The sequence below is a fragment of the Phoca vitulina genome, unplaced genomic scaffold, assembly GCF_004348235.1.
Source record: "Phoca vitulina isolate PV1807 unplaced genomic scaffold, GSC_HSeal_1.0 scaffold10, whole genome shotgun sequence".
NCBI lineage: Eukaryota > Metazoa > Chordata > Mammalia > Carnivora > Phocidae > Phoca > Phoca vitulina.
The window spans coordinates 36,898,872-36,924,299 of NW_022589713.1; the positions used below are offsets into that span (position 1 = coordinate 36,898,872).

The following is a 25,428-nucleotide window of genomic DNA, read 5'->3' on the forward strand; positions in this document are numbered from 1 at the left end:
CAAATATTTAAAACTCAGGGCTTACCACTAACAAATTCAACTTTGATACCAATTCTTCATAGGCACTGATATCACGAACATAATGTCCTATATCGATGAAGATCTCAAACAAGTCGGTGGGGAAAAGTCTACAGGGAAAACATACACAGACACTTCATGTAGGGCTTGGTAACTGTTGCTCATTCCTTCCCTTTGGGATCTAGCTCACTCACAGATTAATTACATTAAATAAACTCAACTTCCTTAGGTTATCAACAAAGTGGGGGCAAATAGTACTCACCAGCTTATCTCACAAAAATGAACTAGAACTACAGGTCTTAAGGGATAATGAAAAGCAAGCAGAGAGGAAAGTTTTTAGAGATGTGGTGTACAACATTGTGCTTAGAGTTGACAATACTGTGCTGTACACTTAAACATTTATTAAGAGGGCAGATCTCATGTTATGACACAGATTATACAAAGACCTTATTTGTAAGATATTTGGAGGTACAGGCATTAAGCATTTTGGAAAGGAATGTTTATGGGGTGTTTATGGAGTGATGAACGCTTTCAAAAACGCCATTTGATTCCGTCCTCATATTAACCCTAGGAGGTAAATACTAACCCCATTTTTAAATGTTTTATGAAAATAAAATAAAAATACAGGTCAATAAAAAAAATGAAGAGATTTATGCATCATTTGCAGGGTACTGGTTTCAAGGGCTTAGTAAAATCATTAAGTCCATAAAAATGGATGGTTTAGGGCCTTGAAATAAAAGGTTATAATAACTTTACTTCCTTTTCTTCCCTCAAATTCAAACATCATTTGTAAATGAAGTAGCAACATAAAATGCTCCAATGCTTCAGAACAAAACACATTATATTAACTCAAGTTCTTATTTCTACTCCGCCTTATATCAATAGAATTCTAGTAAGAACTTGGGCCTAGGATTTTGGCCAGCCTGGCCAACCCAGGGGCATGCAGACCACACACGTAGGTAGCTAGTGTTTGCTTCCCAAGGGGCTGATTTTTCTGTCACACTCACCAGCACAGCCTCCTGACCTAAGAACACCTAGCCTCCTCCCCATCAAATGAGCTCCTGCCCTATGAAGGACACCCTGAAAATACTTCTTTTTCCACTGATACAGAGGAAATGACTAGACCAACTTTGGAATTTCTGAATGCGTGAGAACAAGCACATATTTTTATGTCATCCATTTAAAATGTTAACGTCCAAAAAAATGAAAACTAAAACCCATAGCAGTCACAGTAATTAAGAATTGTATTGATAGAGTGATTTATTCCCTTTCTTCATCATTTAGTTCACTTTCAGTGTTAAGATATCACCAGGGTAAGTCAGTCTTATTATCTGTGGATTCTAAGAAATCTGAAAACACATGCTTTGCATACTGATGCATTCTTCTCTTACTGTTTGCATCTAAATCAGGTATGTGAAAACAGTTCAATGTCATGATCACTGGTCACTTAAATTTCTCTAATTCCTACCTTTTAAAGAGTGGTCTGTTTCTTTCCATACTGAAGAGAAACCTCAAGGCTCTGAACGCGTAACACTGGAAAATAAAAGGGTGCGTGATTCTCAAAGGTAGCTCAGCAAATTAAAACACTGCAAGGATAAAATTATCATGAACTAAACATTAAAGTGACTTTACTGTGAGTGGCTGACCTCCATGGGAGCCAAAGGTTATGACTAAAGACAAAAACCATCAATACCTGGGGTAGGTCTCATATTTTTAAAAAGCATTTACGTTGTAGAATCCTAGGAGGTTAGCCTCGTTCCACTCAGTACTTGTCATTAATTCCTTTCTAGAAAGTACAAGATGAACACAGAGACCAGAAATAAAATTCCTACTCTGAGAAAACCAAATGTCCAGAGATTTTCAGGAGCTCAAGGTTTATTTTGTTTCTAGCTTGCTATGTATGCCTCAATATTTATATGGCTTCTATGAGAAAATAAACACTCGAAATGATAACATATAAAAATAGCCACAGGCACACTGGACTCAAACTTGACAAATTGGTCTCTTGAGTAAAGAGTCTTAAGCGTTTCCCAAATAGAACAATCTACAGTAGAACTACTCCCGAGAACACTCAGAAAGAGGCCTGTGAGACTTTACTAAAGAAAAATAAACATCTAAATGTCTGTGACTTTGCAGTGCCAAGAAAAAAAACAGAGAGCCCCCAGCCTGCAGTCGGTCCTGTACACAGGCCACCACGGGGGTGATCGGGGTCTGCTGAACTGGGATCTGGAATCATTCCATAAAATTAGTGGTCTGAACACCGAAGGGTCCCAAATAAAATTGCCCAGGGAAGCAGGCAGATGACACAATGACATGACGGAGCCTGGTGGAGGGTGGTGGAGGCAGTGAGAAAGTGCAGGATGCAAATGTCCCTCAAAAATCATTTCAATGTGAATTTTTAGAAACCCTCTACTGGCTTAACAAAATGCATCTGCAAGGTGGATTTGACTTCTTCTCTTGTCCAGCATCACATCATGCCTCTGTGGTGCACCAAAGAAATTAAGTCCCGCACCTGTACGTTGTCATGGGTAGCTCTCTAAAACCTCTGCCTGCCAGCCCACGGATACCACCAAAACTTCTCTGCTCATTTTCTCTCTCATTCGGGGTGACAGCCCTTCGATTGGATTGGAGGTAAACATGGTTTCTTACTTCCTCTCTAAATGACTTGGGGGAAAAGAATGAGCTGCAAGTCCTGCAAAGGCTTACTTTCAATCTGATTTTATCTTTCCAGTATCTTCAGGGACACTGGCCCCCTGATGCCCACTCTTTAAAACAGCACGCAGGAGCCTGCAATAATGTGCACCCCTCTTGCCTGCAAGGCCTCATCTCCCTCCTCCGTCCACACACCCCAGCTCCGCTGGGCGGCCGAAGCACACTCTAAGCTGCCTGGCTCTCGCACTTCGCACATGGTGTTTCCTCTGTGCGGAATGCTCTTCCACCCTGTAGCAGATGCCATGGCTGCCCCACTCACACCCCTTTAGCGACTTGGCGAGTCTCTTCTCGTCCACCAAGATCCATTTTACAGGCTTTCCTTTGTAAAGATGAAATGTTACCAACTGTGGTCCATGCTTAAAGATGGAATATAATTTTCCTCTTACAGTTTTCTGATACATAAGCATTGTTTTGAAAAAAAATAGAACTTACCGATAAGCAAAGAAATACATAAATAAAATCACCTGATCCCCCCACCCCCACCCAGAGAAACCACTGTTAAGCCCTTTATTTTGTTTTGACAGCATTTGTTTTCATGCCAGCCTCCCGCACCTGATATTTTTCCTCCCAGTCAGTACGGAGACTGGGAGGGAATTCATATTCTCAAAGTTTCCCCAGATTTCAGTAACTCGATACGGAAGAACAATGGACATGCTTATTACCTGTAATAGATTCGTTTTTGCTGCATTCTTTTGTTTGTTTGGTAAAATTAATTTTGCTATTGTATATACACCATTTTCCTGGAAGAATAAAGAGCACATGTTATCTGTGACCACTGCCAATGCCAGAGAGACACACAAACACAATGAAGCAACTACACAATCTCAAAAATTAGTATTTGAGAAGAAATGTTCGTAGAATTTTAGAACTCTGTGTAAGTAGACAGGAGAATAGTAAATATATCAATGTAATACTAAAGACTACAACCACACTCTTAAAATTTCAACTGTCTTTAAAGATGATAAGTAATAAAGCATATCAATTTAAAGTCATTTAAATACTTTAAAAAGGAGTAGGGGATAAAAAAGGCCTGAGTAAAGGGATCCAAATATCTTTGTACTTTGCATTTTAAATGTCTAACTATGAAATATAATCTCTCCCTTTACAGTTTGGTAATTAAACAATACACATAGATAAATTATTGTAGAAAAGAACATAGAAAAAATAAACAAGAGTAATAATAGATTTAGAAAATGAAAGTTATGCATGGAAGTCCAGAAAGTTATCCTTCTAGACTTACTCTGATACTCTAATATATACACAGCAGAGTGAACAAAAAGTGCTAACTTATTGCTACTTTTCTATTATCAAATATTTGATTTACTGAACTCTACTATACATGGGCTTTTATAACTGTGAACAGCTTTACCTGCCTTTCTGCATTTAATCTTTATAGCTATTCTGTGAATTAGCCTATAATTTCCCTGCTTTATATATGACAAAACCAAATCTTAGAGAGACTAAGTCATTTCTCCAATGGCCGAACCGCCAGGAAATGATAGTAGGAAAGGAATCTCAACCTGGCCAAGTCCAGATGTCCTGCTCTGCCACTACCCCCTGATTTGCTGAGCTTCCCCTCGGGCCTTTAATCATTGGTGATCTGATCTCTTACGACATTTTATGTATTTATGTATTTTGAAGTTGAAGTTGGATATATTGTATGCTACTTCCATATATTGCTGTATATGTAGTGGATTGATTAATGAATTATGCTTTGTGAAAATGGTTTCTTGGCAATAAATATGTTGTTGGTGTGTGTTTCAGTCATCTCTAGCTGAATAACCTGATATACTCTTTTTTTAAATTTTTTTAAAAAATATTTTTTTAAGATTTTATTTATTTATTTCACAGGGAGACACAGTGAGAGAGGGACCACAAGCACGGGGAGTGGGAGAGGGAGAAGCAGGCTTCCCACCGAGCAGGGAGCCCCATGCGGGGCTCCATCCCAGGACCCTGGGATCATGACCTGAGCCGAAGGCCGACACTTAACAATTGAGCCACCCGGGTGCCCCTAACCTGATATACTCTTAATTCAAATGACTACTATCCTCAACCCATGGTATACTATATGTCCAGGATTAAAGCTATTCAAAATAGCTTTTTTAAAAAAAAGAGATAAAATGAAAAAGAGTACACATGATATAGGGAAGAGACACTAGAGGTTAACCACAGGGCTGGTCCTTCTAAGCCAAGTGAGGTAAAAGAAGGACAAGACTATAAAATGGAATTCTAGGGACACCTAGCTGGCTCAGTCGGAAGAGCATGTGACTCCTGATCTCGGGGTTTTGAGTTTGAGCCCCATGTTGGGTGTAGAGATTACTTAAAAATAAAATGTTAAAAAGGCTCAAAAAATTAGGGACGCCTGGTTAGCTCAGTTGGTTAAGCGTCTGCCTTTGGCTCGGGTCATGATCCCAGAGTCCTGGGATCGAGCTCCACATCGGGCTCCCTGCTCAGCGGGAAGCCTGCTTCTCCCTCTCCCACTCCCCTGCTTGTGTTCCCTCTCTCTCTCTGACAAATAAATAAATAAAATCTTAATTTAAAAAAAGTTTAAAAAATTAAAAAATAAAAGAGACTATAAAATGGAATTCTAGAACTTAAATAAGACATATTAAAATATCTTAAAATCACATCATGGGATCCCAAAAGCTGTGTTCTGGGCTACACAGTTCGCCTGAGGTGGGGTCCGTGAGTGCTGACGTGGTCTGCAGCCGGAGCCCGGAGAGCAGCGTTCTCACCTGGACCACCTGGTGGGCGTTGGTGTCGTTGAGCACCAGCTCGGTGAGGGCGGCACAGCAGGCTGGAAGGAAAACCACCAGATGATCGTGTCTGTCATCACTGACCGCGCTCTACACTGTTCCGTCAATACTCGGGCTCCGCAGGGAATTCTGTGACAGAGCCACTCCTCCAAACACAGTACCTTTCCCTGCGACACAGCTCTGGGGGGAGGGAAACTGACTCGCAGTGGTGTCTAACTCTGCTCTTCACGTAATTCATGTGCGTCTACACTCCTCCACAGCCTTTTGTTGAGCACTTACTGTGTACCGGGAAGCAGCTTCATTATAATCCCCAGGGCCCAACAGGTGCCTGGCACTTGGCAGGTGCTCAGTAAACACATCTACAATGGTTGGATACATGAGTACTTTAAATATATGATCCAAAGTATCGGGGCGCCTGGGTGGCTCAGTCGTTAAGCGTCTGCCTTCGGCTCAGGTCATGAATCCCAGGGTCCTGGGATCGAGCCCTGCATTGGGCTCCTGCTTGGAGAGAAGCCTGCTTCTCCCTCTCCCACTCCCCCTGCTTGTGTTCCCTCTCTCGCTGTCTCTCTCTCTCTGTGCCAAATAAATAAATAAAATCTTTTTAAAAAATTAAACAAAAAAACACAAAGTATTCCTTGTAATCAGAGGATGTACCATGACTACCAGTTTTACTGATGAGAAAACTGAGGTTCACAGAGACCGACAGACTAGGCCACAGAACTTAGTAAGTGGAAGAGGCCAGAAGTCCAACTGCAGTCTGCTAGCTGTTAAATCCCACACCCTGAGCACCACCCTTCCTGCCTCCTCATGGTCACCGTGGCAGCTTCTGGTGACGTTCTGTACGGTGCTGCTTCTTGTCCGACCAGAAATGTGCTGGATCCTACAGCACAGAGCACCTGTAAAGGGTACTACCATTTTATGGGGCCCTTGCGCTGGCCCTGCACTGTGCTTCAGGCATTACATATATCTTCATATACTCCTGCCTGCCTGCCCTCCTGCGGGCCGCCCCCAGTGCCTCTCTGCCCCCCTCCTGTGTCTGTGGCAGGGCGCCCACCTCGGTCGGCAGCACCAAAGCCCCCACTCGTCCCAAAGGCCAGGTGCCCTTTTGTGAACCTTGTTCAGGGTTGTGCCAAACTGCCAAAAACGTGGGCATACATCCCTGTTCCTGCTTTTGTGTGGTAAGAGAGGCTCTGTCTTCTCTTTAGGTGCTCACATGGAGTAAGGAAGGTGCTCCCTTGTTCCCAGGGGAATGGATGTGTGCATTGTAGAATCTCTCTGAAGGAGGGTGCCCTGAGATCTAGAAAACATAGGAACCATGATTCTGGCCACAAAGCAAGCTGAATTCTCTAATCCAGCTTTTCCAGTAATGAAGCTACTATTCTGCTCTCTTTATGCCTGACTTCTATGCTGATTTCTCAATGTGTTCAGAATGTGAAACGGAGAGAAAAGTCTGTGGTATCACTAACCTGCAGGCCCAACACAAGTCCCGGGAGGTTTCAGACACTTACATGGATTTAACTTCACAGTTTTTAAACTTACAAATTGTGCCTACTTCATATTATCATACATAACAGAGAATAACAAATTATTATCATCATCACAGAACATAATAAAACCTATGCTAAACATTATCAAATAGCAAAACATAATAATATGATATAAATACCTGCTTGAAGGGAAAAAATATTTTCTTGTATTTCCCGAGGGCTTAAATCTTCTGACAAATGAAGCTGCTGGATTCTGCCTGCTGCATTTGCACTAGACAGGCTGCCAATGGAAGAACGATCGGAAACAAAATTTCTGTCTCTGAAAAAGAAAAGTGAATGCACAATTTATCACTTTTCCCTCATGGTCAGTGCTTTCTGGGTCCTGTTTAAGAAATGTTTGCCTCCCCCAGGCCATGAAGTTTTCTCCTATGTTATCTTTATTGTTTCACCTTCCCATCCACCTACAGTGGATTTCTGTGTGTGGTGTGAGGCAAGGGTCCCTTCTTTCCTTCCTTTTTTTCTTCCTTCCTCCCTCCCTTCCTTCCTTTCCCCTCTCTCCCTCCCTCCCTCCCTTCCTTCCTGCCTTCCTGCCTTCCTTCCCTCCTGCTTCTTTCTCTGGTTACTGAACTAACTCCAGCACTAGTTATTGAAAACTCTGTCATTTCCCCACAGCTCCACATGCCCACCTTTGTTTTTTTGTTTTGTTTTAAGATTTTATTTTTAAGTAATCTCTACACCCAACGTGGGGGGCTAGAAACCCAAGATCAAGAGTTGCATGCTCTACTGACTGAGCCAGCCAGGAGCGCCCCCTGCTCCTCCCCCACCTCTGTTTTTGAACTCTATTCTGCTGCTATCAATTCACCTGACTATATGTCAGTCTTCCTCATGCTGAGTTTTCTTTTTCCAAGCAATTCTAGTCTTTCCTTATTTTGGTAAAGATCTCTTCTCTTATATTTTTGAATTTTTTAAAGAAGATTTTATTGATTTATTTGAGAGAGAGGGCACACAAGTCAGGGACGGGGAGGAGCTGAGGGAGAGGGAGAAACAGACTCCCCGCTGAGTGGGGAGCCAGATTTGGGGCTCAATGCGGGGCTCGATCCCAGGACCCTGAGATCATGACCTGAGCTGAAGGCAGACGCTTAACCAACTGAGCCCCCTATGCAACCCTATCTTTGAATTTTTTTATCCTTTTGCTTTATTCTCTCACTAGGATATCAGTTATCCACAGGTTGAAAACTCATCTTCTGCAAGCCATATCCTTCACTTTCTAATGGTTCTCATTCCTTTGTGTTTTTCCTCCACATTATGTGCAATTTTTTCAAGTGTGCCCTTCCTTGTATTAATTCCAGTTTCTGTCTGGTACTCTGATGAATGTCTCAGTTCTGTGGATTATTCAGTCCTTGCCTTTCTTCCTAGCTCTGTAATCTCCACCTTCCCTTTTTTGTAGTCCTAGCATCTCATCTTTAATCTCAGGTCATAAATGTCATGTTCTATTTAATATCTTTGATAAAATAAAGCACTTGTTTTCTGTTTACTCAAGGTAGCATCTTCCACAATAGCTTCTTCATGTCTTTTATCTGTTTTGTTCCTTTTTGTTTAATGCAGCTACTATATTTTTTCATTTCTTTATTTTTTATGGCAACAGCTCTATCTTGATTTCTTTGTGCCTAAATATTACATAGATGGAGTCTCCTTGGCTTCCTTCCCATGTCATCTGGGCCCACTAGTGCCCTTCCTTCAGTTAGCTTTGGGAAGGTAATGGAGCTAGGTCTAGGGATAGTCACAACTGGTGATCTTATCTGTCAACCAAATTATGTTAAACTCAAATTTTAGAAATCACTCCCCCTACTCGAGTCTATAGGCCTTCAGGAACTGTTCTGGAGCTTATGATTGTAGGTGAATGGGCACAAACAGATTTCCTGGAAACTGCCTTGACAATAATCCCTGGTCCTACTCATGCCAGCAGACAGCCTGGCAACCTCCACCCCTTGTACCAGCTCCAGGCAGCCCTGGGGCAGGCACAAGCTCTGGAGAGATATTGTTTACCCAGCTGGGGTAATAAATTCTCCCAGAGCGCTGAGACATATTTAACATAGAATAAGTGTTGACATATATCATTTTCCCAGGAAAGAGTTTTCTAACATTGCACCAGAGAAATGGACTGGCCAACTGACTCTTTAGATGTGAAACAACTCGTTTCTCTCAAGGATGGTTACATCTTGAGCAAAAGAGGAAAACTGGTGCCTTGTATTAAACTTAATCCTACGTGGTAAAACAGTAGGTTTTCTCTCTTAAGTACTGCTTAAGCATCACAGAATTTAATGTTATCATCAAGAAAATAACTGTTCTCCATAAGGGCAACCCATAGCTGTTGGAATAGGTGTATCGACCACTGCCATCAGCATCACCATCAGCATCCTAAAAAAGCAAGCAAAAAAAAATAAAAACAAAAACAAAAAACTTTTGCTAAATGTTCAAGGAGCTAGCTTATTATGCCACAGTACTAATGAAAGATTTATAATTTATACTTTAAAGTATTTGAGATTTTTATGTGATACTCACAAAAGCAAGTAGGGGCATCTGGGTGGCTTAGTCACATAAGCGTCTACCTTCAGCTCAGGTCATGATCTCAGGGTCCTGGGATAGAGCCCGGAGTCAAGTTCCCTGTCCAGCAGGGACTCTGCTTCTCCCTCTGTCCCTCCCCTTGCTCTCTCTCTCTCTCTCTCAAATAAATAAAAATAAAAATCTTTAAAAAAAAGCAAGTAGATTATCAATAGCTTATATTTTTTCCTTTGTTTTGGTAATGACAGAAATAATTAATACAGCTATTGTCCATATCACTACAGTCTGTTCTTATGCTTTGAAACATACCCTCACAGAAGTCGATAACATAGAGTTCCATAATATACCTAGAGGTGTAACAAGCACAAAGTCTGAATAACACTGATTTGATAATATCTGGTCATATTAAGAATGATAAGTCACTCTGTTTTTATTAGAGAGAGCTTTATTTAGGTACTGCACATTACAAGGGTGATTCCTTTCAGGCAGACATATTCCTTTTCTTTTTTTTTTTTTTAAGATTTTATTTATTTATTTGACAGAGAGAGCAAGAGAGCACAAGCAGGGGGAACAGTAGAGGGAGAGGGAGAAGCAGGCTCCCTGCCAAGCAGGGAGCCTCATGTGGGGCTCGATCCCAGGACCCTGGGATCATGACCTGAGCTGAAGGCAGACGCTTAACCATCTGAGCCACCCAGGCACCCCAGACATATTCCTTTTCAACTTTCATTCAGTACCTATAGGGCTGAATTATCCTTTATAATAATTTTAGGTACTAGAACTTTCCCACTGATGGTACCAAAAGATGTCATTATCCATGGCTTCAATATATCTAATACATACTTACTGCAACATACTTCAAGAAAGTTTCAATTTGAAACTATTTTAATAACCATTCCTTCTCCATACTCAAGGCTTTGAATGTCACTAGAATTCTTTTTTTATTATTATTATGTTATGTTAATCACCATACATTACATCATTAGTTTCTGATGTAGTGTTCCATGATTCATTGTTTGCGTATAACACCCAGTGCTCCATGCAGAACGTGCCCTCTTTAATACCCATCACCAGGCTAACCCATCCCCCCACCCCCCTCCCCTCTAGAACCCTCAGTTTGTTTCTCAGAGTCCATAGTCTCTCATGGTTCGTCTCTCCCTCCGATATCCCCCCTTCATTCTTCCCCTCCTTCTATCTTCTTCTTCTTTTTTTTTTTTAACATATAATGTATTATTTATTTCAGAGGTACAGATCTGTGATTCAACAATCTTACACAATTCACAGCGCTCACCATAGCACATACCCTCCCCAATGTCTATCACCCAGCCACCCCATCCCTCCCACCCCCCACCACTCCAGCAACCCTGTTTGTTTCTTGAGATTAAGAATTCCTCATATCTACTTTTAAAAGAGAGATGATAACGTGTTAACCCACCTTAAGAGCACTGCAATGAAGATTTAGAGAGGAAAGAAGAGCAACTGGACCAGGGTCAGTAACATGACAATCGTTTGATCAACAATATTTTCTCCCATTTTAACTAAGGATTATACATCTGTTCTTTAATTGCAGGTTTTGCTTTCTCTTTGTAGATGAGTGCCATATATGCAAATGCAGACATTTTAGCAAAATAGTAAATTTAAAGTAAAATTACAAGTAAAATTATTATACTTGTTGGGATTACAATACGCATAGAGTGTTGTCAAGAAAAAGGTGGTAATATAAATGTTTTCTTGTGGTTGTTGGATCTCATTCAATCTACATTTGCAGACTGACGGCCTTCTCTATTCCCGGCACTATCATGGAGGCCGGTGATGCAAAGATAAATATTTCAGGGCTCCCAAGAAACTTAAAAGATGAATGCCCCTGATAATGATTTCAAGTATGTTTGTGACAAGTATAAATGATTCTCCATAACACGAAGGACCAAAGAGCAGGAGGAAGCAAGCTGATCATGTACCAAATCTGCCATTGTATGGCAGAGTCCCCAACCTTCAGTGACTAAGGCAGTCGGCCACAGCCCCCTCTGACTCACCCTCGTAAAATATGAAGAAGCTGCTTGATGCCTCCCCAAATGCGAATTTCCACACTGGTCTCAGGGTCCTCACAAACCTGAACCAGAATCCAGACAACACTCCAGAGCAGCTTCAGGTGGTCAGAGTGGAGCAGACTAAGGAGGATGGGTATCCCTTCATAGAGCTTCACCTGCTCTTTCACTTGGGGTTCGGCACAAAGTAGGCGCAGTAACTCCGCAGTTAATCTGGAAGGGCATGGGAGGGTGGTGAGGATGAGAATCACAGCGTGGTGAGTTACTGACTCTGCATTTGGACTAGAGCTATCATCACTGTGGGGCTCTAACATTTTCTAAGTCACAGGTCAACATATGTTTTCTGTAAAGGGTTGGATCACAGCACAGTGTTTCAGGCTTTGCGAGCCATACAGCTTTGGTCAGAACTACCCAACCCAGCCAACATATGTAAAAGCAGCCATAGATAACACATAAAAAACAAATGGGCATGGCTATGTTCCAATAAATCTTTATTTACAAAAACAGGCAGGGAGCCAAATTTAGACTGTGGGTCATAGTTTGCTGACCACCGTTCTAAGTCATAGCCTCCTTGTAAGCCCACTGGTCTGGCTAAAAACCTACTAGCCAGCAAATAGATATCAGGTACATACAATGGGACCTGCACTGTGCTCAAAACAAAAGAAATAAAAGCTCTATCGTAGTCTTCAGAAACTCACTATGTGGTTACAAAAACAGGACATTGAAACAAAATGCCAAAACCACTACAATGCAAGGAGATTAAATGCAATGTTCCCAGTGACTATCTGGTGTGTAAAATAAAGATAATGATAGCATAGGACACATAGGGTTCAGCAGAGCTCTGAAACATGATGATGATGGACATTGCATAGAACCATCCATAACCCTCCAGTCTCATATTCTAAACACTCTCCCTGGACAATGTCATCCATTCCCGTGACTTCAAATACCCCCTCTATCCCAGTCCTGTGAGCTCAGCCCAGGCATCACTCTCAGCCTCCAGAAGTTCTAGCCACACAGCAGTTCCACAGGTACTCATCCCACTGTGTCTCAACTCAAAGTCATTATTCTCCTCCCCAAACTGGCTCTTCCCTCTTATATCTCCAGTGTTGACTCGTGATATCACAGTCTTTTCAATTTTCCAAGCCAGAAGACGGAATCATCCAAGACACTTCCTTCTCCTTTCCCAATCCACCACTGCCTTTTTCCTAGGCAACGGCTGAGATTAATTCTCTTGCAAGTCATGCAGCTGCCTAACCCCACTGCTCCTCCCATTCTTGTGATCTTTGATTGTGCTCAAGACATAAGCTTCTCCGTCACCTGCCTCTCCAATCTTCTCATGCCCACACTGCTCCACAGTTCCTTTCCCCTGAGCCAATTTTCCACAGCGTCAATCCCTCCCAAACTTTTGTGTTCTGACATTCAGAACATCTGTTCTTTGGCAAATAGTGTTCTGCATCTCCTTAAACTTTCCACACCAAACATCCCCTTCCTTGTTTCTAAATGGATCTCATTGTGTGGCTATATTCCCCACGCCACACACCCCACATACTGCTATCAGAGTAATGTCCCCACAAAATAAATCTGATCATGCTTAAAATCTTTCTGTAAGTCCCCATAATGTGCATGGATAAAAAACACACTCTTATTCGGCACCAAGAGCCCATTGTGACCTGGCTAAAAGCATCTTGTTGCCTCCTCTATAAAATATGGAAATTGATGGGTTACTGTGCAGATCAAATGCATTAACACACAAAAGTGCTTAAAGCAGGGTCTAGCATATAGAGAAAGCCAGACCAAAATTTGCTATATTTTTAACTTATCATTAACTGTCTAATTTAGTTTTCTGTTCCAGCTGTGCCCAATCATGCAGTTCCTCTAATACAGACAAATTCATGCCTCCAAACAGCACATTCTGTTTCCACTTGTTCTCTCCCTTTGCCTAGATAACTCCCTTTTCCTTCAGGAAACTTGGTGTGGCCCCTGGCTGTGACTGGGAGCTTCTGCTCTATGTTTCCAGAGTGTCCTGTGCATCCGTTAACCACACCACTTACAGTGCTATGGTGAAACCACTGACCTGCATGCCCGTCCCCTCTCCTACACTACACACTCTATCTCATTCATCTCTGGTGTTCTAACACCTGAGCAGAGGTTGTTTTCCTAGAAACGAGTTCAGGTACACAGGTCTATAAGTATAGTTTGTATAAGAGGATAAAATTGACTTTGAAGAAAGACTCACGGGGATTTACTATGGTTAAGTGTCTGGGTTTCATTACATGATATTTCTGTTATCTGTTTTACCTCTTCAGAAAATCGTGACTTACCTAACTAAATATCAAATGATGTAGGTTGCAACTCTATTTAAAAACAACCTAATAACTAACTGGATACAGTAATTCTTTAGAGCAATATGTAGTTCAATTGAAAATGAATACATTTTAGATTCTGTTTGGAGTTATAATAACAGGTGGTCATGAAACAAGTCAGCAGCTATACTAATTTATTTTACGTTCCTTAAGCAGAATAGATTTTAACAATCTAATAATTTATTCAATATACAATCTGAAATTACTAAAAATAGAGCCACCTCAGAGTTTCTTTCCTTAAAAAGACAGGATGTAAAAAAAATTCAATAAACAAAAATATTAAAGATGTGATCATAAGATTTATATAATTCAATTCTATGCCCAGATCTAGAAGTGATGCAAGACCAAAGATAAATCAATACACCTCTTTGTTCTCGTTTCTCTATAAAAACTTAAATAGAAAATAGAAAATAAATGTCAAGGTGTCTCATGCCATTCAGTTAATAATGTAAATAGCATGACATAATAAAAGTAACAATTATCATTTTCATCAAATATGACATTGTCTTTTCCCCTGTGAGCAATCCTACCTTTTGGAAAGCAAGTCATATTCATGCAAAATCATCATCAGATTTTCTACAATGTTGAGTTCACTTATCTTCTCCCTACATTCTGGACTACAAATTGAAAACTATTAGTAACTACTAAAAACATACCTTACCATATCCATTCATTTAATACCCTCGTTCTCATATTATCTCAGGAGGAAAAACAAAAAGCAATATAGCTCCATGGGGTCGGGCTACATCAAATTCCAACATTCAACAAATGTTGTATGTCATCAATTTAAATTTGTTTAATAACAGTATCATGATAACATGATTCCCTTTCTCCAAAAAGAATAATAGGCTTTTCATTAAAAAGGTAATAATCGGCATTATTCACAATAGCCAAGACATAAAAATGACCTATATGGGCCTACATAAATATAATTGAATATTATTATTTATTCATAAAAAAGAAGGAATCTCTGCCATTTGTGACAACATGGGTGAACCTGAAAGGAACTGTGCTAAGGTAACTACTGTATGATATCAGATATATGTGGAATCTAAAACAAAAAACAAAAGAACTGATCACATAGAAATAGAGATTAGCATGGTGAGTGATTGGTAGGAGCTAGACAGGAGGGAAATATGGATTAAAGGGTACAAACTTTCAGTTATAAGAAGAATGAGTACTGAGGATCTAATGTGCAGCATGGAGACCACAGTTAGTATGGTATTTTATACTTGAAAGTTGATGAGAGCACATCTTAAGTGTTTTTATTGCACACACACAAAAAAAGTATGTGATATGATGAATATATTAATTCTCTTGAACTTGCTAATTATTCCATACACATAATGTATATCAAATCATCATGTTGTACACTTTAAACATATGCAGTTATATGTGTCAATTATTCCATAGAAAGTTAAAAAAATAAAAACAAAAAAAGCATTGATTCACTTATTGGCATAAAAATATATTTAAAACACTTTTATTTAAAATAATCATGATGTCTATAAGGGAACATGTTATCCAGAATTGTTTTAAGGGTGAAAGTGTTTGAAAATGTTTTATATGTTAGAATGAATATACAGGAGAGAACTTTTTTTTTTTTTTAAATCAGGGAGATATAGTTGTCAAAGAAATACTGCGGTTATTTTGAAAGTGAAAGTATCTGAAGGTTGGATGAAAGACTAGGTAGGTATTTCTGGTCAGGGAAAATAGAAGAAACTGATTTTCCTTTCCAACTTAAGTTTTAAAATGATGCTTTTTCATTCAGAATCCTCTTCAATATATTAATGCTACTTCATGCTTATTTTTCAAATTATAACTAAGTAGGTAAGTAACTAGAGAAACTGATCTATTATTCGTCTTTCCCACCTGAACTACTATGGCAGTGGAACTGGAAAGATATTAAAATACACTTACCTTTCAGCTAAACTAGCCAGAGCCAGAAGGGCACCCAACAAAACATTAGTATCTCGGGCACCAAGTAAATTTACTAATGTCTGAAAAATGAAGTAAAAGAAAGTTTCATTGTGTAAGTACTACAAGCTTCTTGAGTGGTATAATGTTTCTTTCAAAGATCATTGAGGCTTAACCCCAAGAGGGGTTTTTTTATTAAACATTCACCATACCCAGCTCTTTCAGGGGGCAGGACCCCTTCCTGCTTTGAAACTCAACGCTAGATCCTTGTGGCCATTCCTTACCCAGGGCAGGAAGCAAAGGGGACCAAGATACATGGCCAAGGTTCTCACTCTTCCCTCTATTTTCATGTGCCCAGGATGTCCCCTCTGCCTCTTCTGGCCTCTCCCCAAGGAGAAGTAGGGAGACTAATGATAGGAAGTACAATACTGGTAGTAACCAGTCATTGTTTTTGAGTTCATGTTTTGAACTCATTCTGAACTAGGCATTGTGGTAGGCCCTTTCCCACAAAGTATTGAAAACTGTCTTTTCTCCCCCAAACTAAGCAAGATGTCAACATTACCAAGCACTTCATTTGCCTCTCAGATTTCTAATGATGTAGAAAGAGCATAAATTGAGGCTTCCAGACATCATGCTAAATAACATGACTTAACTGGAAGTCTGTACCTTATCAGTTGCCCTTTCTGAATTCCCATTAATGCAAATTCATTCCTCTTTTCTCTAGACTTTTAGAACTCAGAGTCCCCCAAAAGTACACACCCAGACATATTTCAGGCCAGAGCTGTGAGCCATGTAACAACTGCTTGGCTGATTTTTGGTTCCTGTTACGTCAATTTTCCCCCTTTATGATTTCATTCACTTTTTTATGAAGCTATCATTATCTTTATTTCTCTGATCCCCTCCTCTTATTCTTCTCTCACTTTTTTCTCTGATCTCCTAACACAACAATGTTCTCCAAACTTCAGTCACTGACATAACATTCCCACAATTTGTGCCATATCCACTTAACTCCTTAATGCTACTCAAAAATGTTCCTCAAATTCTAAGTGGTACATCAGTGAAATATATGTAGCTATTGAAATGAAAAGCGTTGATTTGTAAATGACCTAGAATCATCTCCTATACAATGAGCAGCACGTGTGAACACATTTTAGGCAACCTTGCTCTAATATATACTCGACAGTGGCCTCTTGGGATATGAGAAATCAACAGCTTATTGAAAACTGGCTGTAGGCAGCTACCATCTAAATAGTCTTGCTATATATATAAATTTAGTCTGTTTCGACTAAACCAGCACCCATTCATCTTGAAATGTATATTTGATCCATATGCTTATAATACTTTACCATCTGATTATAAGGCTTAACCATATGAAATTGCCCAATAGACATACAATTTCATATGGTTCAAGCATATATATAACTCCATGTGCCATAAGGAATGTATTTATATGTATACACACACTTTATTTGTTCATTTGTAAATACACACTTAGGGGCGGTTTATATATAGCCAGGGTTTCTCAAGCAACATTTAAATAAAGCAACAAACTTGGTTGTTAATAAGTGGCATGGGAAAAAGGAAAAAAAAAAAAAAAGAGTTTCAGAAAACCTGTTTGCTATTTCTATATTTACTCCTTAGGCTGATAAAGAATATTAAAGGGTTGGCAGAGATTTACAATTCTAGGCTAGGTTAGCAGGTTTGTGAACTATAATTATAAGAAACTTGATCACGGGGCTCTGAACCCCAGCATGTGAACCACCGCCATATGGAGGTGAAGTGTTCACTCCTTCTGGGACTACTCACCTTATGTGCTCCGCTTGTGGTGACCCATTCTCTTTGGTCTTTGACAGAAGCAAGTTTTTGAAAAATATCTATAAAGAAAGGAAATAATTCAAAGAGGGATTCAGCACTTAAAGGCAGCAGTATTCATGGAACCTCAGGTCTAAAAGTACTGATGGGCAAACAGAAAGGGCACATGGACAGACAGATAACACAAAAGGAACAATGGAGGGAGGAGGAACAGGGTTACTTTTTTTTTTTTTTTTACTCTGAGAATTACCTCTTAAGCTCAAATAATAATTATTATATATTTCTATTATAGTAATAAAATATGGAGACAGCAAAAAAGGCAAACATCTCCTTCCGCTTAAAGTTGAATGAGTTCCTCAACATCGTTGCAAGTTCAAAGTGAAACCTACTCTTCAAATATCCTCCCTATAAAGATTTCAAATATATAGAGGAGAGGAAGGCCACTGAAGGTGATGGACCTAGCAAGGTTCCTCCGCTGAGGGGAACAGTTGTTCTCAAAGAAACTTCCTGGTGCCTAGCGCTAACCACGTACTCTCCTCTCCCTGTAACTGAGAATCAGTGTGCTGTCCTGGAAACAAATACGGGAAACCAGATCATTCAAAGAAAATGGGCCAGCATCCCACAGCAACAGGGGACCTACAGCTCATCAAAGCTGGAGAGGAAGCAAGGTGGGGCTGAAAAGAGCCTCCAGAGAGAGAGAAGATTGAATTCCACACACACAGACCCATGTTTTCACATTCTCCTCATTACATCAGGATCTTTTTTTTCTTTTTTATGTTCACAAAGTTTTAAATTTTATGAGGTAGGTATTATTATTAACAAAACTTTATAGATGAAAAGTGAATAGCCTCTGACATTTTAATAGAAATCAAAGGAAGCAAAAAACATTTTTACCAAAATCTGCCATTATGGAAGTCCCTCTTGCATTAAAATAAACTTGTGCTCAGTGAAAATCTTCAACGTGAAATTGGGCTTTTCAAGGTAAGAGTTGCAATCTAAAGTTTTCCTTCTGGGTATATTTTGCCACTGAATGTAACAGTTGGCATGGACTCCCAATACTAGAACTGTGGATGGGTATACTCATAAATATTCAAAGGATCCTTTTTCCTGTTGAAAACGCCATCCTGCTCATTTGGCAAGTGGGAAAAGTTGCCATGTCCTCACGACGACACTTACACGTCATGTTGACCAGCTTGTCCACACTGTGCGGCTCCTCTCCATAGCCTAGGTACTCATTGGCCACAATCTCCATGTACTGCAGGAGGGACCAAACCAACAAGAGTCAGAAGGAAAGATTAGTAAAAGCACACAAGCAGATAAGGGACAAGATGTGTACTTCTGAAAATGAGCTGTAGATGGCACAACGGATACACCAAATAATACTCAGGGCCTCTGGGCCAGGTTCACTCAAGTGCAAAAGGTAGCTTGAGTTTCTAGATTCTTTGCCTTCTCTTGCATGCCCTGAAGTTGAGGGCGGGACCATGGAAAGACTGTACAAACTCTCAAAAAATGACTTGTCACTAAGTAAGTTTGTGGTGTAATTTGGTTCCAAATACAAAAAAATTATATCTAACCAGCATACACACCAATAGCTGTAATCAGAATAAAAATGGGTGTGGGTAGTCTGATAATCACTCACTGCAGATAACTGGTTATAATAAGAAATAGGCTCAGAGAAACACACAAAAATTCTAAGAAGACCAGGGAAGTTAAGGTGGGTAAGAGGATCCTTTATAATATAATTTTATGAAAGACAGTCATTTCATTAAATGAGGTAAACCTATAGCCAATTAAAAAAAAAAAAATCTTAAAAACAAAAACTAGTCATGTTGCAGCAATTTCCCAAGAATGAAAATATAATAAAACATAATAGATTTAGCATTAACCTGCCATTAAACTTACTCTTCCATTAATAATACAGAATGAGTTTACAGGGCCAAAAGTTCATTATGAAAATCATTCTTTCTCTATGTGGTAGGAGAGTGGGCTGATCCAACCCAATGCCATGCCTAGAAATTTTGCCTTATCATACTAATAAACCCAAACATTTGACTGGCTCAACCTGCTTACCTTCCCTCAGTAGTTACAAAAGCAGAAAAATAAATGAAGTTAAGATCATTCCTCACATTGTCATGTATTTGGAAATATTTTAGTGAGCATAATTCTTTTTGTGTGAAACAATTATGAACATTTTTATAACCAATATTTTCTTCCATCATTTGGTATGTGCAATGCTGAGGAGCTGGGCCTGCCAGCCAACACCTATTTCTTTTCATGACTAACTGAAGACATGTGACCTTTTATAGAACTTTCTTGTTTCAGCAGGCTGGGTAAAATTAGCTGGAACAAAATGTCATGGGTCCCTTCCTGCTCTGTGAGTATCCTGCCTCACACACACTTATCCACCCTGCCTGCCCCTCCCCTTGGCAGGCAGCCTAAGGTAAGAAAGCCACCTGCAGTCACACACCTATGTAATCCTTGCCCAGAGCCATGGCATCAAATGGAAAGGCAAGACCAGCCACCACAAAGGAATCTTACCTGAGCTAGGTTTTCAATTCCACCCAAGCTATGGAGTATTTCCTAATAAAACAAAAACAACAGAACAACACAAAAGATGAGGGCGGAGGGAGAAATATATTTTACATGGAAGTTCTTTATTAAATCATGAGATTGATAATTATTTTTTAAAGGTTCACATTCTAACATAAATATGCAGCTCTTTAATGTCTTTATTTATACCACATTTAAGATAAACTGTTAATAAATACAAAAGTTGGGTTGAAATTAAAAGAATGAAAATATGCTCAGACCTGCAGCCTGACTCCTCATTCTTTCTACTTCCCCTCATGTCATCATAAAATGTTAGAGATGGAAAGAGCTATTAAGGTATTGTTCCCTCACATTGCAGATTAGGACAACTAAGGCCCAGAAAGGTAAGCCACTTTGCCTAAGTGACCAGCCTGGAGAGGAATGGAATCCAGCATCACCAACTCCCACAACCTTCCTGTAGGCCCCTGCGTAGTGTGGTCCATGGACAGCAGCATCAGCCTCATGGAGAAGCTGGTTAGAAATGCAGAATCTCCTCCTCACCCCAAACCTGCTGAATCACATTCTGAATTTCCACAAGATTCCCAGGTAATTCACAGACAGTAAAAGTTGACTAGAATTGCTCTAGACTATAGGGCTCTTCCTTAAAATGAAGAGGCTAATGGTCTTATTAAAACCCATACTTTAAACGAAGGTAAGAATAATCATCACAAAATGTCTCCTGATACAGATTTTTAAATCCAATTCCCAATAAGAAGGCATTTCATGAAACTTCTGAAACTACTCTATGAGTAGTAATTAGGGAAGACGGGGTGGGAGGCTACAGTCATGAGAGGGACCAACTTGGAACTCTATTAATAGCAAGTGCTCTCAGATTATCCACATTGACATTTATCTTCAGGCAGACGTGTTTCAAGTGACCCTAACCTGTTTAATTAAAGCTGTACTCTCCTTAACACACACACAAGGAAGTCCTTTGAAAAATAAATATTAGCCATCATTCCAATTCTGAGAAATGCATGGCGATGAGTACTTGAGTGTGAGGGAGAACAATCTAGTTCCACCTTGAAGCCAACTGAGTGGGCAGGCTGAAAAAAGGCTCAAGATTCTTAAGGCCTCCTGGTCAAGGTTTCCTTATTGTATATGCAGGGAATTTGGAAACACTAAACATACCCATGTTTAAATTAAGTATGAAGCGACATTTACAACTCAATTAAAAATAGATCTGTGACTACCCACTAATTTGAATTTTCACCATTGCTATTCACTCTAGAAGAGCTATAATTAAAGAACAGAAGAATACTGTATACATTATTCCTGCTTATGGCAGAATATTTTATACATATAAAAATAACATTTTAACGCTACTAATGTTTATTCAACAATTTTTTTTTCATTCTTATTATGTAAAAGCCCTGTGTCAGGCTCTGAAGAGGACACAAATATGCAGATGACCAAGGCCGACCTCACTGAGCTTTAGGCAAGCATATGGTAGATATACAAACAACTGGCATTTAACACAGAATTTGGTAAGTGTGATAAGAAAGTTATACATGAACTGCTATGATGTCCCAGGAGGGACACATGATATCCTGCTGAGAGGACTATGGAAAATGTCATAAGCGTGGTGGCCTTGGAAAAGGTTTAGAAGGATGGATAGATCGGCTGAGAAGAAAAATCAGGGAGATTCCAAGCAAAGAGAACAATAGATCCAAAAGTGCACAGAAGTTGTGCAGAAAGAACATCAACGTGTTCCATAACTCCAAGAAGCACTTCCATAACTCTATGAAGGGCATTCCTGGGAATAATGTCAGAAAAGCATGGTAGGACCAAACTGTGGGAAGACTTATCTGTGAGCCTGAATCTGACCTTCATCACATGGACCATGAGATGGGATGAAAACACTGTGTGAATAAGGGATGATTAGAATCAGCTGTGAGGACCCCCCTCTGGTTTTTCAATGAACTAGAGAGAGGGAAAGAGAGCCACCCAGAAGCCCAGTTGGTTGGCAGTGGCACTGGGCAGGAGAATGGAGAGGTGGAGACAAGTCTAGGAAGTAGTGTGATCAAACAAACATGAAGACATGCTGGAAGGAAAGGAACAATATTTGAGCCTGGGGACTGAGGGGTAGCAAGATACTATAACAGACCCAGGGAAGGAGAGAGGAGGAGTCTAGGTTAGAGAAGACTCCACTTGGGACATACTAAGCTGCTGATGGGATGTTCACTTGAGAAAAGTAGAAGAGGCCATGAAAGACGAGGTAAGGGCAAAACATTGAAATCTGAGAGTCTCTTAAAGGAGATTTAAATTTGAAGCTTGGGAGTGAGAAGACACCAAGGGAGAGACAAATGTTTAAATGATTGGTCACAGGGCGCCTGGGTGGCTCAGTTGCTTAAACGTCTGACTTTGGCTCAGGTCATGATCTCAGGGTCCAGCCCCAGTGTCAGGCTCCCCACTCAGCAGGGAATCTGATGTCCCTCTGCCCTTCCCCCAATTCGTGCTCTCTCTCTCTCAAATAAATAAATAAAATCTTTTAAAAAAAAATAAAAAATAAATGATTGGCATGGTCATTTTTAAATTTTTACCTTGACAAGTAACATATCTATCCAATAATCGCTATTAACAATTTGAGACTAACTCCCATTTCCCAAACTCTGCTCTGGGAATAGCCCTTTTACTGTGCAGTGGATGGTATTAGACATTCTGTTTTAAAAATAATAATAATAATTTCATGACAAAATTCAAATTAGCTTGGGAAATGATATGTTAAACATAGTTTGACAAATGCTTTTATCATAGGACCCCTCAGAGCCTTTAACATGCTGCGGGGCGTTCTAAGCCTCCAATGCGAGGACTGAGGTGCAGCTTTTCCCAAACATCATTAATTGAAGCACACTTCTTTTCACAGAATGCATATTAACTCCTGTGGAACACAGGAGTTTGAGAAGCACTGTTATGAAGTATAGGAAGGGGACAGAGGCTTTGTCACTCTCTGAGAGTGTCGTTGTTACATACTCAAGAATTTACCCTTCATTTACAAAATAAACACTCCCCCCTCCCCCATGCTTCTGGGTAGACTGGAGCAAGGCCAGGAGATTGATTGCTCACAGACTCCTGGTCTTCCTTATGTTTCCTTTCGTCATACCAATGTGACTGCTTTCATCTGAGAGTGTCAACTGGAGAAAACCAAGACCACAAGGTATGCACATACCCGGGCTTAACAGTTCTGGGTCCTAATCTGAAAAAAAGCAAATATGACTGCACGCTTGAATTACAGCAACACTTCCTGGGTGCCCTGTCAGATCTCAGCATTTTCTCCCTGGTCACAAGCCCAAGGGTCACAAGACTGGGTTCAGTACCTCTGAGCCCAGTGACCTGGAGAAAGTCCCCAAGTCAATCTGCCCTTTAGTTCAATGTACGATATGTAACGAAGGTCCTTGCTCTGACTAGTCCCTGAGGTTTTCCTTTACAAAAAAAAAAAAAAAAAAAAGGGTACAATAATGTAGTACAGATAATGAGTATGTTCTCAAAAAACGGAGCACAATGCAGCACCCAGATGGGTGTTGTTAGTGCACCACTGTTTTTGCCACAGCTGGAAATGTCAGTGCCCTTAGAGGCTCTCATACTAGACTGAGTCAGCAGCCAAATCAAGGCCAGACACACTGCAGTGAGCCCTTCATAGTGAATCACAAATGGGATCACTCTACTCTGCTGTTCAAAACTCAAGAGTGGTTCCACGCTGCTCATTCCTGGGTCATGATTTTCAGGCCCCTGTATGCCCTGGCATCTTATCTTTCCAGATGGAAGAGCAATACTCTTCGATAAACTTGCTTATGCTCTATTTGTAGGGAGTCAAAGGGAAATATAAGAGATGGTTCAAAGTTCCTTACCTTGGAGTCTGGAGGAAAGGCAGTGCCACTAAAAGGATTAGGAGTTGGTTCTGAAGGTTCAAGGTGAGAGGAAGAAGCAAAGAGTTCCATTTTAAAGTTATTGAGTGGAATGCACTCCCACAGTGCTTCTCAAACTCTTTGGTCTCTGTACTCCTTTACACTCTTAAAAATTACTGAGAACCTCAGAGAGTTTTGTTTATGTGGGTTATATCTATGTACCATATTAGAAGTTAAATGTGAGAAATTTTTAAAGCACAGTACACAAGCACCTGTTCCCTCAGCCCTCAGAGCGGTGACCTTGTCACACATCCTGTCGCCTCTGGAGAATTCCATTGCACACATGTAAGACAGTGAGTGTGAAAAGGCAAACAACATCGTGGCATTATTTTTAAGATATTTTAGGCCTGGTGGAATCCCTGGAAGGGTTTCAGAGACCCATAAGCAGTCCCCAGGTCACACTTTGAGAACCATGGCCATCCAAAATACCCCTGGAAATTTGGGACTTACATAAAGACACAAGTTTGAGACTGGAGATAAGTACTTGTGAGCAAAAAACAATGCCAACCACAAGAGTTAAAGCCAAGAGGGTGGTAGATAGGGGAGAAGATGATTTAAGAAAAGAACTTTGGGAAGGTCAACATTTAGGAAGGCAGGACTAAGAAAAAGAGCAAGTAAATAATACAGAAAGGTGCAAAGTGCTGAGGAAGAGCTAGAGCCCCATGGGATGGGTGAAGGCAAACAGGAAATGTGGGAAAGGCTGTGTGCTCTTACAGGAGTTGAGGAATGCAGGTGCTGGGAAAAGGTCACTCAGCCTGACCATCTTTTTATTGTGGTTTCTAATATAATTGTAGGCAGCAGCTTTTAAGATCTTCACTGTATCATCAATAAGCAATGTGCTCCGGCTTCACAGGAACGCGTGCAGGTGGGCATTTACCTTTATGCTGCATGGGCCTCTTACTATACGTGAAATCTCAGAACATATGTCTTTCTTTAATTATGACAAACTCTATGCATGTATACCTTTAAAATGGCTTCTCTTTCATTCCTTCCAGTTTTTTTCTCGCTGGAATCTCCATTAAGCATATACTGAAGTCTCTGGCAGGCACGAGCCAATCTACGAGCCACCAGTCTGCAACCTCTGGATCAAGGAATGCTGACTGAAGTATGGCTTCCAGGCAGAACCTTGTACACAAAATTCAGTGTGCAAGTTATGCAGTCCATCAGTCCTGACAGAAAGGAAGTAGGTTCAAGAGACACAGCCTGACCTTTCAAGAAATGGAGTAATGAAGGTAAGGTGAAGATCTGAAGGGATGTCTGGT

General features: G+C 40.3%; 1 protein-coding gene across 1 annotated transcript in view; it reads right to left on the reverse strand.

Moving 5' to 3' along the window:
- LOC116635088 (serine/threonine-protein kinase Nek10) overlaps nt 1–25,428 on the reverse strand; it is a 132,985-nt gene that overhangs the window by 69,153 nt on the left and 38,404 nt on the right. The window contains exons 7-17 of the mRNA XM_032408824.1: nt 20,211–20,252; nt 18,849–18,927; nt 17,667–17,734; nt 15,864–15,943; nt 14,474–14,560; nt 11,566–11,790; nt 7,153–7,292; nt 5,466–5,527; nt 3,393–3,470; nt 1,487–1,551; nt 26–128 (exon numbers count right to left, since the gene is read on the reverse strand). Of these exons, the coding sequence (XP_032264715.1) occupies nt 26–128; nt 1,487–1,551; nt 3,393–3,470; nt 5,466–5,527; nt 7,153–7,292; nt 11,566–11,790; nt 14,474–14,560; nt 15,864–15,943; nt 17,667–17,734; nt 18,849–18,927; nt 20,211–20,252 (1,029 nt within the window). The remainder of the gene's footprint in view (nt 1–25; nt 129–1,486; nt 1,552–3,392; nt 3,471–5,465; nt 5,528–7,152; nt 7,293–11,565; nt 11,791–14,473; nt 14,561–15,863; nt 15,944–17,666; nt 17,735–18,848; nt 18,928–20,210; nt 20,253–25,428) is intronic.